The following is a 14,424-nucleotide window of genomic DNA, read 5'->3' on the forward strand; positions in this document are numbered from 1 at the left end:
AGCAATGATTAGCTACTTTCTTGCCTCCATAGTCACCTTAGTTTTAATTCATCCCTAAATTCAAATCACAAAACAAATGTTGTATATAGAATTCTTTTTAACTTTAAAAATGGATTAAACAGTAGAACACAGATAGATTACCCAGAACTTAATTCAATAGTATTGATACCATGGTTTAATTTACTTCATCATCTCTGCCCTTATTTTATTTTATTTTTCAAAGTTAGTACATTGCCTACGTACGCATCTTTTGGGAGACAGACGAATGGAGTACTTGTGTTAAACATCTGGGGCCAGGATATGTCAGAGATTCAAAACCAGGACACAGAACATGAGGGCTAAATGCTTCTAGAACGATGCTACCCGAGTCACAGGTGAGCAGGTCAGGTCCTTTCTGATAGTACCTGAGATCTATCCTCCCAGCCCATGTTTCCTGAGCCTCGGAGTAACTCTCATCTGATATTCCCATAACTTCTTTCAGCTTCTATCATTTTCAAGGGTGAATGAAATTATGTATTCCCAATCAGATGGGAACAAACCTCCTCTCCACCTGCTTGTTTTCTCTGTTCCTTCTACATTCCTCTCATCCAGCCAAGATGCTGAATAAAATGACCATATCTCCTAATATCAGTGAGACTGAAAACTTATCAGACTGAAAGTATGAATCATCATTCAAATTCCCCCCAAAATTCTAGTTTATAACCACTCCTCGGAAATTCCCATTTATAAATAGAAAAATCAAGAATGAAGTTATTTTCTTTTTAAATCCATTTCTCCATCTATAAAAAAATTAGTTTACCACACAACTTAACCCACTGCATGTATATTGTTCTGATCCAAGCAACTATAAATAAAGCTGAACTGCCAAAACTTCCTATTTCTTTTCATTTTTTCTAGCAAGAATTGGTAACATTTAGCATTAAATTTCACTGTCATGCAAAGGATGTGTAAGGATTTTCTGGTTTTACTCCACCGGAAGTAGGATCAATTATGCAGAAGTCCCCTGATTCTCTATCACCACAAAACCCACAGCAACCAAAACACATACACAAATTAAGAAGAATTCTTCATCTCAAGAAATTGCAGTTGAAGCCACTACATGTAAGAACAACAGAAAAGAGGCAGATTAATAAAATACAGTAAGAACCATAAACGTTGAATTATGCACTTTCATCTTGATAGATACTGCTATATCGCCCTCTTAAGAGTTGGACCAATTTAACCTTCCACAAGTAAGGTATGAGGGTGCCTATTTCCACATAGCCTTGTTATCATAGCATGGTATCCAATTTTTTTTCAGTCTGAGAGGTAAAAAGTGGTATTTTGGTATAGTTTTATATTTAGTATCTCATCATGAATGAGATGAGTAATTTTTTGTATGCTTACAAACCATTTGTATTTCCTTTTCAGTGAATCATATTTTAGTAGCTTTTGCCCAGTTTTCTATTTTGGTCTTTTTCTTATCAAACTGTGAGAGTTCTTTATGTACTAAAGAGATTTGTCTCTGATGTGAACTGGCAATATTTTCCCCCGTTTTGCCATTTGTCTTTCGCCTTGACTCAGAAGTTGATTTGGCCCAAGGTAAAGAACTTTAATTTCAAGGCTTTCCTAAGTGTTTGTGTACTCAAAGGAGGCTACGGAGGTAGGAGACTCTTGTTTGGAAAGACACAGCCACCTGCCTGCTTCCTATGCCCTGTCAGGCCCGTGGGCAACGCCTGCAGGTCAGCAGAGGAAAAAAGGGAACGGATGTTGCTCGCATGGTGTGTGCAGAGTCCTCCCGGTGGGGCCAGGAACACTGGCACACAGGGCACCTTTGGGAACACGTTTCTCTGCCCGAAGATGGATTTAGGCGCACATCCCACCCGAGGCTTCCCCCAGAGAGTGGGAGGGCACCAGGAGGGGGGGGTCGTGTTTCCCTCTCCTGGTGGAGGGTGTCAGAGCGTGTGCAAAGCCTCTTTCAGACCATCCGCGGCTCCTGGTGTGATTCTAGACCCAACACATCCATTTTGGGAAAGGTGATACTCGTGTCGTGGGGATTGTCCCGGTGTAGTGAGAGGACCAGGTCCTAGTGCCCCAGCGGGCAGCGGTACTGTCGTCCCGGGTGAGGTGGGGGCCAGGTAGCTTGCCCAGGTACCCAGGGCTGGAACCGGCTGCCGGGTGCCGGGCCCAAGCTCTCAAGCCCCAGCCCTCGGCAGTGCTAGAGCGGGTCCAAGGAAGGGCCTTGGGATTCGCAATGGAAGGGCCAACAGCCTCACCGGAGTAAACTTTCTGGGGTCTGAGGTGGATTCTAGCTTCCATTCCCGGGTCCTGCCAAGGGCGGGTGTAACCATCTCTCAAAGCTCGGCCAGGACCTGTGCTCAACCACCCAGGCTCTGCTCTCGACCTCTGAGCATTTCACACAATGCCCTCAAGATTTTATGCACCCTTGTATTTTTGTTTTTTGGCCGCGCCACGTGGGATCTTAGTTCCCCGACCAGGGATGGAACCCGCACCCCCTGCACTGGAAGCGCAGAGTCCTAAGCCCTGGACCGCCAGGGAAGCCCCTGTGCACCCTGGTCTTATTTCCTCACCTAGACATCCGACATCGGCCGCGCAGAGGTTTACATGTATTGCCACATCCGACGGCAGAGCACTTCGGCAGCAGGCGGATCTCCACAGATCTCGTCGCCGACAGCGTGTGGGGACCGGGTCAGGAGGGCCAGCAATGAGCGGAGAGGCGCGAGGGCAAGGGACTGGGAAGTTCACCCAGGGGAGGCCCCGGCGGGGTGATGGACGGCGGGATGAAAAGCCCGACTTTAGGGGGAACATCACATCTGGCCCAGCCTGGCGGGGTGGGGGGTGGGGGCGGACCCGGCTGCAGAAGGTCCAGACTCTCCCTCGGGGGGGAAAAAGGGACTTCCTGCCAGGTGCTCTGGCCTCTTTCGAGGTTTCTGGAGAAACGAAGCCAGGCTCCATTTCCTCTGAAGTCAGGCAAACCGGGCCGGGCCAGCAGTCCCGCCCTGACAGTTCCTCAACCCTCAGAGGCTAGGCCGGCGGTTTCCCCAGCTCCCGGCTGAGGCCCGCAGCATCTAGCCGTCCGAGTCTTCCCGCCAGCCCCGCCCCCGCCCCCCAGGAAGTCCGGGGTGGGGTCTTCGCCCCAGCTCCTTCTCGCTCTTCCCTCTGCCCGCCCACATCTTCCCCCAGCCTCCAGCCAGCGTCCTCGCCCCAACCCCGCCCCACCCTTGTCCCGCACTCCCACCACCCCCCGGTCCGTCTTATCCCCGCCCACAGCCTACCCACAACCCCGCCCCCACATTAGCCCCGCCCACAACCCTGCTTCTCCGCCGCGTGGGGGCGGGGCGGCCCGGCGACAGAGGCTGCGGGGGCGGGACCGGCCTCACCCGGAATGAAAACAAACGGCGGCCGCCGGCGCATCCGGGCATTCGGCGGGTTACGGTTGGCGCGGCGGTGGCGCAGGTGAGGAGTCGGCGGCCGAGCGTCGAGTCCCAGACCCGGGTCTCAGCCGCGCCGCCTGGCGCCCCCGCTCCCCCGGCGCGACCCCGACGCCAACCCCGTGTGGGTCGGGCGCGACCGCAGCGGCGGGAGGTGGGCGCCCTGCGCGGAGGCTCGGCCGGGACTGGGGTCGGCGGGCCGGGGTTTCAGGTTGCGCCGGCATTTCGCCGCGCCCTAGGTTTGCTCTGGGCTGGGCTGAGGTGCTGGGTACTTAAAAAGAAGATTGAATAGTGTCTTTGGAGGGAGAAAGAGAAATATATGTATATATTAAAATTAATTAGCCATACAAAAAGCTTGAGTCATAACACTAATTCCAGATATGCCGTTTGGGATTTATTTGCAAAGACAGATTTTCTTTGCTGTTTAAAGAGAAAACACTTCATTTTCTCCAGCCTTGACGATCTGATTCTGTATTTCTCAACTCTTTCCCATACTCTTATTTTTTAATACAAGATTCTTGTAATAGTCTGCCTAAGAGAAGAATTAATGTATTTTGAATGAATATATATATAGATATATATTTGAAAAGCGCTGGGGAAAGGTAGCGTTGGTCGATTTATTACAAAAGTGAAAGTGAAATTTTAAAGGAACGTTTTATACCTTTTCGCTTTCAGTTTAGAGCAGTAGTGCTAATGAATTTCTGCTTTTGGTGGGGACTGTGTTGCCGAACATGCTATGGCATCCATGAAACGTTCAGTTCTCCAGTTAAAATCGGAAACTGATTTATTAAACCTTTTTCCCTTTTGATTTAAAATATGTATCCTCGTTTATTCGGTTGTCTGGAAGTGAAGTTTTGTAAGTTTCAAGACAGTGGTGTAATCTTTTCTCAAACATAAGTGGTGGTTCATAGACCCTCCTTGCTGTTTATTTGCTGGTTGGGTGGAGTGTGGGCCGCACACTAGGTTTAGGAAATCCCTTGAGACTTTGGTCAGGTAGCTACTTGGATGGCAGAGGGCTGTGCATTCAGCCTTACAGATAGCTTGGCTCCAGTAAATGGCCCTCTCCCCACAAGTGATACTTTCGTGGGAATTTCTGAACATTTATCAGTAGAGAACTAACTTTGTGTAGTGGTCCTGTAAGTTATTTGTGTTTGGAAAGCTAATGCTCGTAAGTGCTAATATGCGTTTCTGTGTGAGAAGCAGTTTATTAGTGCTTGAAAATCTGGGGTTCTTTTGTAGGTTACCTGGATGCACACAGCCCCCTCTTTGATGTGTTTTTTTTCTTTAACCCTTTTCTCCCCGCTATCCTGATTACCCTCTTTCTTGCCTCCAAATTGATATAAAATAGATTTGAACTTTCTTTTAAAACACTTGTTTATGGAATACACTTAAGTTCTCAAACTTGATTTAAAAATCAGGTGAATTGAGTTTTGGGGAGTGTGGGATACAGGCCCTGAATAAAAAAAAGAAAGTTACTTATCTGGGTTACATTAACTCTTCCATATTTTTTCACTCTCTAGAATGTGTCTTCATCCTTCAAGGGTAATAGCTTTTGACTTTTCTTGCTGCTTATCTGTTTTGGCTGTACTGCCCCTGTCAGCTGTTTGATCCTCTAGCCGCCTCACTCACCCCTTTGAATTGGTGTGCTAGTGAAGGTTGAGTAGACAGCTCCATTGCTGTGTGTGATTCTTTGGGAGAGAGTAGTTACATGCACAGGACAGAGAAGCAGCAAGGGGTTTCGCGATAGGAGGCAGAATCCAGTGGTCCGGTGTTGTAGGTAGAAGTCCCAGTGCTAGTTATGCTGCTGCCTAATTTTGCATCCTTGATTGAGTCATTTTACAAACTTGGGCCTTGGTTTTCTCATCTGTAAAATGATGACCCAGCCAGTATTGATTTGAATAGTATATGTAGATTTGCTTTTATGCTTTATCACAAAATAGCATGCATAACTTTCTAGTATTGTAAACACTAAATTTTTAATTTAAAAAATTCAGATATAGAAAATATTTGTTATGGGTAGTTCATGGTTCAAGCTAGCTTTTCTTCATGTTTACCTGCCAAGGTGATTGGTCTTTTGTGTTGAAATAGCCAATATACAGGAGAATTGATAAGCTCTGCATCGAATTGTTTAAGTTCACTACTTTAGGGATTTATCTTATCTTTTCTCTTAGAGAATAATAGCAGGTTAAGAAATAGAAAAGTGTAATAAACCTTGCTACATATTAGCAACTTTGAAATATGTATTTTTATGTAATATATATAATTGCATATGTAATACATATTTCAGTCTGTATATAATATATATATCTTTTAGAGAAGCCTGGAGCTAGTTAAAACCTAGTCTAAAAGTAATTTAGACTAAACTGGAGGAGGAGTGGAGGAGACCTCTGCTTACTCTAGAAAACCCATCAGTGTATTAGGTAAGTTATAAAACACTTTGAAATGTGGCATGGGGTATCAGTGATGTACTGTTTTGCTTTCAAGGATGGCGCAAAAGAAATATCTCCAAGCAAAATTGACCCAGTTTTTAAGGGAAGACAGAATTCAACTCTGGAAACCTCCATATACAGATGAAAATAAAAAAGTTGGTTTGGCATTGAAGGTATTTTCCTTTTAAGACATTAATAATTAGTAGTGTTGTAAGTCTCCTTGGTAAGTAAAATTCTGAAGTCACCAGAAATTGCCAGGCACAACCAGGTAAACCTTTGGCATAACCAAAAACATGAGTGAAAAGCAGGTCCCACATTTTATTAGCAGTTGGCAAGCTTATTTTTATTTAAAAAGATTTTATTTATATGAGAATGGTATCTAATTATTTTGGCATATATCATTTCTAATACCTTCATGATGTTACCTAAGTTTATTAATCTGGGTGTTCCTGCTAGCAGGGCAGTTCCAGTGCCAGAAGCTTAGTGTGTGACCTGTTCAGCGTTAGTGTCCTGGTGGGTTCTCAGCCCTCCTTGCTACTGTGGTCTGCTGTAAAACAATGCTTCCCTCCCCCAGCTTTGTTTACACTATGGCTATCTGTTCATTTTTCCAAAATATATTTTCCTAATAATTATGCCTTGGTTTTTTATGGTATCATCAGAAATGGCATCATTTTACATAAGTGAAACTTCTAGAAATTGAAGTTTGCCTGCCTTTCGAAGCTGAGGAACATTAATCATTTTTGATAGAAATCTATTATATTGGAATATCCTAGAATGTACTTCTCTGTTTTCTCAGTCTGAGTATATTGAGATAAACAGTGTAACATTTATCAAGGACTAAGGATTGTCAGGAGGGCATCAAATTGTCCTGTGTTGTGACACAATGACGTGCTTGGGAGGTGATAGTGATAGCTGTGTCAGGGTCTTAGGGTTTTCCTGTCTCTCTTGTTCCTGACAGGACTCACTTTTTAGTTTTTGCAAACCTTCTGATCTTTCTTTTGAATTTGCTTGTTATAATTTCTTGGCTTAGAAACTAGGTGTGGCATAATAAGAAAGCTGCTTTCTGTCCCCAGTTCCTGGCACGGGGCTCCTAAAACCCTTGGAAATTCCCGAGTGGTAAGGGTGACAGGGGCATCTTTTGTTCTAAGAGGCAGCTCTTTGGAGAGAGCTTCAGGGTGGGGCTGCTCGCCTACAAGACCAGACTTTGATTAGAAGCTTGGAACTTGCAGCCCTACCCTCCAGCCTCTGGTGAGGGCAGAGGGCTGGAGATCAAGCTACTCACCAGCGGCCAGTGATTTTATCAATCGTGCCTACATAATGGAGCCTTCATAAAAACCCTTAAATGATGGATTTGGGGAGCTTCCAGATTGGCAGACACGTCCCTGCGCCAGAGAGTAGCACACTCCAGCTCCACAGGAACAGAAGCTCCTGCTCTCTGAACCCTTCCAGACTTTGCCACATGTACATCTCCATCTAGATGTTCATTTGTACTCTTTATAATAAACTGTAATAATAAGTAGAGCATTTTCCTGAGTTCTGTGGAGTTGTTCTAGCAAATTACCAAGCCTGAAGGGGTAGGGGTTGTAGGGACCCTTGACTTTGTAGCCAAGTCAGACAGAAGTGTGGGTAACCTGGTGCCTGAAATGAAGGCAGACTTGTGGGATTGAGCCCTTAGCCTGTGGAGTCTGCCTCTAACTCCAGATCGTAATGACAGAACTGAATTGAATTGTAGGGCATCCAGTTGGTGTCAGGAGGGGGAAAAAAACCCTCACTGAGTGATTATGTTTATGTTTTCTAGAGAATTACAGAAAGTTTCGGGTTTTTTTAAATTTATTTTATTTATTTATTGTTGGCTGTGTTGGGTCTTAGTTGCTACGCACGGGCTTTCTCTAATTGCAGTGAGTGGGGGCCACTCTTCTTTGTGGTGCGCCGGCTTCTCACTGTGGTGGCTTCTCTTGTTGCGGAGCATGGGCTCTAGGTGCACGGGCCTCAGTAGTTGTGGCCCACGGGCTCTAGAGCGCAGGCTCAGTAGTTGTGACGCACAGGCTTAGTTGCTCCATGGCATGTGGGATCTTCCCGGACGAGGGTTCAAACCCGTGTCCCCTGCATTGGCAGGCAGATTCTTAACCACTGCGCCACCAGGGAAGTCCTCTGATCTGTTTTGTAACTTATGTGTATCATGAACATCTCCCCTATTATAAATATATACTTAACACCGTCGTATAACCTGACTTGTTCTCACAAGTTAGGAAAATTAGAATGTCCTCTGTTTGTGTTTTTGGTTTTTTTGTCCCCACCCTTTAGTGGTATTGAACAGTTCATTAGTCCTTAAAATAATTGTGTATATACTGCAGTTACATAAGTCACAGCCCACCTTGCTTTTCGCCCCTAGTGTAATCCCAACTGGTCTTACTTTCTCTCTTGGGCCTATTTTCCTGTCCTTTCCTGGTTTTGATGTTTCCCTGGGTCCTCTCTAAACTCTACACCTCTCAAGATGTCAAGCCACAGTCTGGATTTCACTATAACACCACTCATTAGTTATTTTGCCTTAGAGTCCCACGTACACTGTTCTTTTTTTTTTTTTGAGTTGGTACTGTATTGATCTGTGTTTTTAAATTTCTCTTTATAGGACCTTGCTAAGAAGTACTCTGACAAGCTAGAATGTTGTGAAAATGAAGTAGAAAAGATAATAGAAGAAATACGTTGCAAAGCAGTGGAGCGCGGCACAGGCAATGAGCACTATAAAGCAACAGGAATTGCTACAATCGAAGTCTTCTTACCTCCCCGGGTAAAAAAAGTGAGTAGTTTCCCCAAATTTACATAGTTACTAATACTTAGTTAACTTAGTGATGTGATTAAATAAATGATGAGTTCTTTTTGAAGATACAATCCAAAGATAAAATTCCTTTCAGTTACTTTACATGTTGAACATTTACAAACTTAAAAGTCAATTTTATGGATTCTTAAGCTGAAACGTTTACGAAGTAGTCTGGCCTGCAGGCTTCACAGAGCTGTGCCTCAACATTCTTACATTTTCTAGAGTTTGAATGAACATTTAGCAAAAATGGGGAATACAAGATTACTTCAGATTTTCTAAAACTGTGTAGGACACATCACAAAGGAATTCGTCTTTTTTTTCTATGCCAGTGGAAGCCAGAGGCAGAGCTGAGTGCCCAAGCAGGGCCACCGTAACCTGGGCCACCTGTGTCAGGGCCGCGTCCTCAGTAGTTGAAGTCCAGAAATGTTACTGAGGCAGGGCACCCAAGGGTGCCTCTTCTGACTTATCAATGTTAATTATTCTCAGAAGAAATGAAAATAAGTGTGTTTAAGAGTTACCATATGACCCAGCTATTTTACTCCAAGAGGAATGAAAACTATGTCTACACAAAAACTTGTACATGAACGTTTGTAGCAGCTCAATTCACAATAGCCAAAAGGTGGAAACAACCCAGATGTCTATCGGTGGATAAATGGAGTGCACGCATACAATGAATATCATTCAGCCATAAAAAGGAACGAAGTACCGATACTCTACAACATGAATGAACCTCAAAAACATTATGAAAGAAGCCAGACACAAAAAGCCACATATTGTGTTGTTCCATTGATAGGAAATATCTAGAGTAGGTGAATCCGTAGAGACAGAAAATATATTCATGGTTGTCTGTGGTGGGGGCAGGGGAGGGAATAGGAGGTATGGCACATGTTTGGTTGGGGAGATGGTGAAAATGTTCTGAAATTTGATTATGATAACAGTTGTCTAACTCTGTAAATATACTAGAAACCATTGACTCTTATACTTTAGACAGGGAACTTTAAGGTATGTAAGTTACCTCTCTATAAAGCTGTTAAAAATTTCTAGGAAAAGCAAAGAGCTTTATTAGAAGAAGGAAATTATATATGTATCTATCTCAGAATGCCAGTTTGGGAATTTAAAGGGCAGTATGTATATACAGGACTCTTCATTGCTAGTATCAAGTACCTGGGAAACCAGACCACCAGTCAGAAAGCTGATTGGTGAGTATGGAATCAGAGCAGATGATTTGCATGGTCTCATAGGTGTCGCTGGTGGTCCCGTATTTTCCTCTGAAGCCCAGCCATCCGAGAAGGAAAGGTTCCAGGAACATGTCTTGCTGCTCCCTCCTCACTGGGAGCGCCGAAGGGACTATCTCTTTTGCTCACTGAGGTGGCCCTAGTGCCAGAGGTTGTGGGATGGTCCTTGTGGAGCAGAGGCCAGCTCCCTTGAGTAGACGGGGGACAAACCCCAGTGAGCAGCTGACCTTCCCCCAGAGACTGAAGCCCTGCCTGTGGTGCCACACTGCTGCCCCCTTGAGGACTTCCGGGTCACAGGGTCAGCACACGTCAGGTTTTGTTCAATAGCTTCATGCTAGGCATGCGAGTATTTACATCATCTGATATCAACCTGTCTGGTTTTATAGGCAGAATAACAGCTCCAAAAAAGTGTCAAATTCAAGTGTATTCTATTTGTCTTATTTTTAAATAGGATAGGAAAAACTTGTTGGAGACCCGACTGCATGTCACTGGCAGAGAACTGAGGTCTAAGTAAGTATCTGTGTGCCCCGTGCCCCAGGTGCTCTCAGCTCTTTTACACCCGCTCATTTGATCCTCCCTGGCCATCCTGTAAGAGAGATGGGGCAGGTTTGATTATCGTCACTGAATGGAAGGGAAAATTGAGGCTTTGAGGCTGAAGGACTTATTCAGGCTCACACTGGCATTTAAGGGCAAAGTGAGAACTCAGGACTTGCAGCAATCTCTTCACTTCCTGGTGTAACTTGAGATCAGGTGGGAACTCTGGATGCATGTACTTGATACGTGTTTGAATCAATGAGTGAGTGATAGAAATAGGAGACAGCCTGATATTGGCCAGATCATTAGTTTTGAATTTTATTCCTTAGTGCACTAATAGCTTGCTGTGGTGTTCAGTGAAGTATTTCAGCCAGTTTCAGGCTGTTTGCCCATTTGTAAAAAGAAAAAAAATACCTGCCTGTCACATACCAGTGAAAACCTAACTGCTGAGACCTGGTCAATTACTTCATCTGCTTGTGTATTTTTAACTGGTAAGTATTTTGAATACCTCCAGGGATAGCCAGTCAGTGTTTCTTAAAGTGATTTTTCTCATTTTCTTCTTTGGTCTACATGAGGGCTGTTAGGGATGGATTCAGGAAGCATCATTCATTCAACACACAATGAGCAGAAGATTGTATGGAACAACTCCCCCTATTATGGGCTCCTCCAAGGAGACCGCAGAAGGTATAGAGGATGGCTTTTCTCCTGACATGCAGCTAGGGCCCTCCTGTTCAAACAGATACACAGCACCAGTGGTCTCTACTTCACAAGGAACCAAATAGTAAAACAGATAGTTTACAAAAGGACACTGTCTCTGACACAGTTTCAAATAACCATCTAGTAAGCTGACTTTATCTGAAGTAATGTTGTGAGTCAGTAAATTGGAATACTCGGTGTTTCTGAGAAGAATGTATAAAATAGCTATCATGATTAAAATCTATTTAATGGATAATAAATAACAAATTTGGTTACCTATAGTTTTCGGGTTTATTTTACAGGATAGCTGAAACCTTTGGATTTCAAGAAAATTATATCAAAATTGTCATAAATAAGAAACAACTTCAACTAGGTATGTTATGGCAAAGTATGCAGAATTTTTAAATCAAGTCAATAGAGAAATAATGACTTTGTATCTTTTTTTCTCACTTTTCCTCTGTTCAAAAATTTTGGGTGGCTTTATCATGTATATAATGCAAAACCAATTATTTTAGAGTTTACTAAAATAAAAATGTAAAGCAGGAAGCAACTTTTCCAAAGATACTCAGTACAGGTCTGGTGAAATGTTACAGAATGGAAGTCTAGGCGTGCTCAAAGTAAAATAGAGTTTCTAGTAAATTCTCCCTGAGGGAGAAGAGCTAAAGCTGAGTGAAGACGGGGAGGAGGCTGCGGTGGGGAGCGCTCCAGACAGAGAGCCTCGTGTTACAGCTCCATCGTGTGAATTCGAGGGATTGAAAAGGTCTCATATGGCCGAGTGTAGTAGGTGAGCGGAGGGTAGTGCTTCTTAAGGATGCAGGGCCAGGCAGTGAGGCCACATTGTAAAGATTATAGTGGTGCTTCTTAACCAAGGGTGATTTTGCCACCCAGGGGACATTTGGCGATGTCCGGAGACATTTTGGGTTGTCATGACTTGGTAGCAGGGGGCCAGGGGAGGTTGTGCTCATAACAGTTGATGGGAAGAGACCAGCAATGGTGCTGAACATCAAGGCACTGAACGGTCCCCACAACAGAGACTTAATGCAGCTCACGATGCCAGTAGTGCTGCTGAGGAACCCTGGACTTGAGCCTTACTCAGTATTAGAGGGCTTCTCTCTAGAGAGGTGGGAAGCCATTGATGCTGGGGAGCAGACACAATTATATTTGTGTTTCAAAGATCACTTTGGCTGCAGTAGGGGAATGGATGCGAAGGAGACACGAATGGCCTTGGGAGACCAGTTAGCTGTTGCAGCAGTTCGGGCAAGCACTGTAGTCTGTTTGGTTTCCATTAGGTTCCTGTGGCCTACGGAGAGTCAGGTTCACATCCCAGCCTGATGTAATGCAGCCTTCGCAGCCTAGCCCTAGTCGTCCTTTCCAGCATCACCTCTAGCCATTTCCTGTTACCTGTTTTAGATATCTTTGCACTGTTTGTCATCGCATCTCTATGTTAATTAGTTTGTGGTATCCTTCATTGGGCAGAAATCCTTGATTTTGATGTTATCAAATCCATCAGTTTTTCACCTTATTGTTTGTGTTTTAAGAAGTTCTTTCCTCAAGCCCAGGGCTGCATGGATAGTCTCACCAGAGGTTTTTGTTTGTTTGTTTGTTTGTTGTTGTGGCTTTAAAATCTAGTAAGATGGGCTTCCCTGGTGGCGCAGTGGTTGAGAGTCCACCTGCCAATGCAGGGGACGCGGGTTCGTGCCCCGGTCCGGGAGGATCCCACATGCCGCGGAGCGGCTGGGCCTGTGAGCCATGGCCGCTGGGCCTGCACATCCGGAGCCTGTGCTCTGCAACAGGAGAGGCCACAACAGTGAGAGGCCTGCGTACCGCAAAAAAAAAAAAAAAAAAAAATCTAGTAAGATGAGTCTCCCTCTTGGCTCTTCTTTATCATGGTAACTTGGCCATTGATGGATCTTTCTTTTTCTTTTTTTTCATTATTTATTTTTGGCTGCATTGGGTCTTTGTTGCTGTGCACGGGCTTTCTCTAGTTGCGGCGAGCGGGGCTACTCTTCATTGAGGTGTGCAGGCTTCTCATTGCGGTGGCTTCTCGTTGCGGAGCATGGGCTCTAGGCATGCAGGCTTCCGTAGTTGTGGCTCGCGGGCTCTAGAGCGCAGGCTCAGTAGTTGTGGCGCACGGGCTTAGTTGCTCTGCGGCATGTGGGATCTTCCCGGACGAGGGCTCGAACCCATGTCCCCTGCGTTGGCAGGCGGACTCTTAAACCACTGTGCCACCAAGGAAGTCCTCTATTTTTCAATATAAATGTTAGAATGGTTGTCGAGTTCCTAAATATATATATGTGTATGTATATGTACCTATGCATATGAATGTGTGTCCAACTCGAGTTTTCAGAAATGTGTTCAAATTTATATGCTTATAGTTCATAATATTATTTTGGTATTTTATAATGTTTGCTATCTATATTTACCTTTTTTCGTTTTGTTTGTTGTTTTTTTGCATCTTTGACTTAATTTTTGTTAGGTTTGTATATTTGATTAATTTTTTTCATAGAGCCAGCTTTTGATTTTGTTCATATTCTCTTTCATTCTGTTCCATTAACTTCTACCTCTGTCTTTATTCCCATTTTTTATATGAGGACGTGGACAGTAAGTGGTTCACTCAGGGCTATAGAGTTAAGAAGGGATGGAACCCAAGGTGTTTGTTTTTACCCACTTCAGTAAATTACCTCTCACAGTGCACCGCTGCACTCTGGCCTCCAGTCCATTGCTGAGAACTGGATTATATCTCCAGCTAGAGGGTGGGAGATATCACGTCTCTCTCTGTAGTAGATTCTCAAACAGTTGATTGCTTTAGTTTGATCTTATGATGAGAATAAAGAAAATTACAAAGGATTAATTTAGTCACCTCATTTTCCCTGGCTGATTTTAACCAGTGCTTAACAATAACGTAGGTAAACAGCCAAATTTAAACATCTTCTTACCAATCATGTGGCATGGTGGTCTGCAAGTGCTGACGCAGGCTTAAGGATTCCATTTAACATAGAAGATGGCCTATTACCCAGTAAATTTAATGACTCTTTATAACGTGCATTTCTGATTTTGACAGGGAAGACACTTGAGGAACAGGGAGTGACCCACAATGTAAAAGCTATGGTGCTCGAACTAAAACAGTCTGAAGAGGATGTGAGGAAAAACTCCCAGGTGGAAGAAGAAGAGCAGAATGAAGCCAGACTAAAAGAAAAAAGAATTCAGAGGACTAAGAGAGGCCTGGAGATACTGGCAGAGAGAGGTACACAGAGCTTCAGACTTCAGCTCAAGTCCTCAAA

General features: G+C 44.1%; 1 protein-coding gene across 2 annotated transcripts in view; it reads left to right on the forward strand.

Annotated features, from left to right (window-relative positions):
* The first annotated feature begins 3,376 nt into the window (after window positions 1-3,376).
* NUB1 (negative regulator of ubiquitin like proteins 1) overlaps window positions 3,377-14,424 on the forward strand; it is a 28,021-nt gene continuing 16,973 nt past the window's right edge. The window contains exons 1-6 of one of the 2 annotated variants that reach the window (XM_079930995.1): window positions 3,377-3,456; window positions 5,916-6,033; window positions 8,490-8,657; window positions 10,365-10,423; window positions 11,446-11,516; window positions 14,205-14,387. In XM_079930995.1, coding sequence (XP_079787121.1) covers window positions 3,386-3,456; window positions 5,916-6,033; window positions 8,490-8,657; window positions 10,365-10,423; window positions 11,446-11,516; window positions 14,205-14,387 — 670 coding nt within the window. In that variant the 5' untranslated portion in view covers window positions 3,377-3,385. Of the gene's footprint in view, window positions 3,586-5,915; window positions 6,034-8,489; window positions 8,658-10,364; window positions 10,424-11,445; window positions 11,517-14,204; window positions 14,388-14,424 lie in introns of both variants that reach the window. The other variant, XM_079930996.1, reaches the window with a different exon arrangement.

Source organism: Stenella coeruleoalba, assembly GCF_951394435.1.
Source record: "Stenella coeruleoalba genome assembly, chromosome: 9".
NCBI classification, from domain to species: Eukaryota; Metazoa; Chordata; class Mammalia; order Artiodactyla; family Delphinidae; genus Stenella; species Stenella coeruleoalba.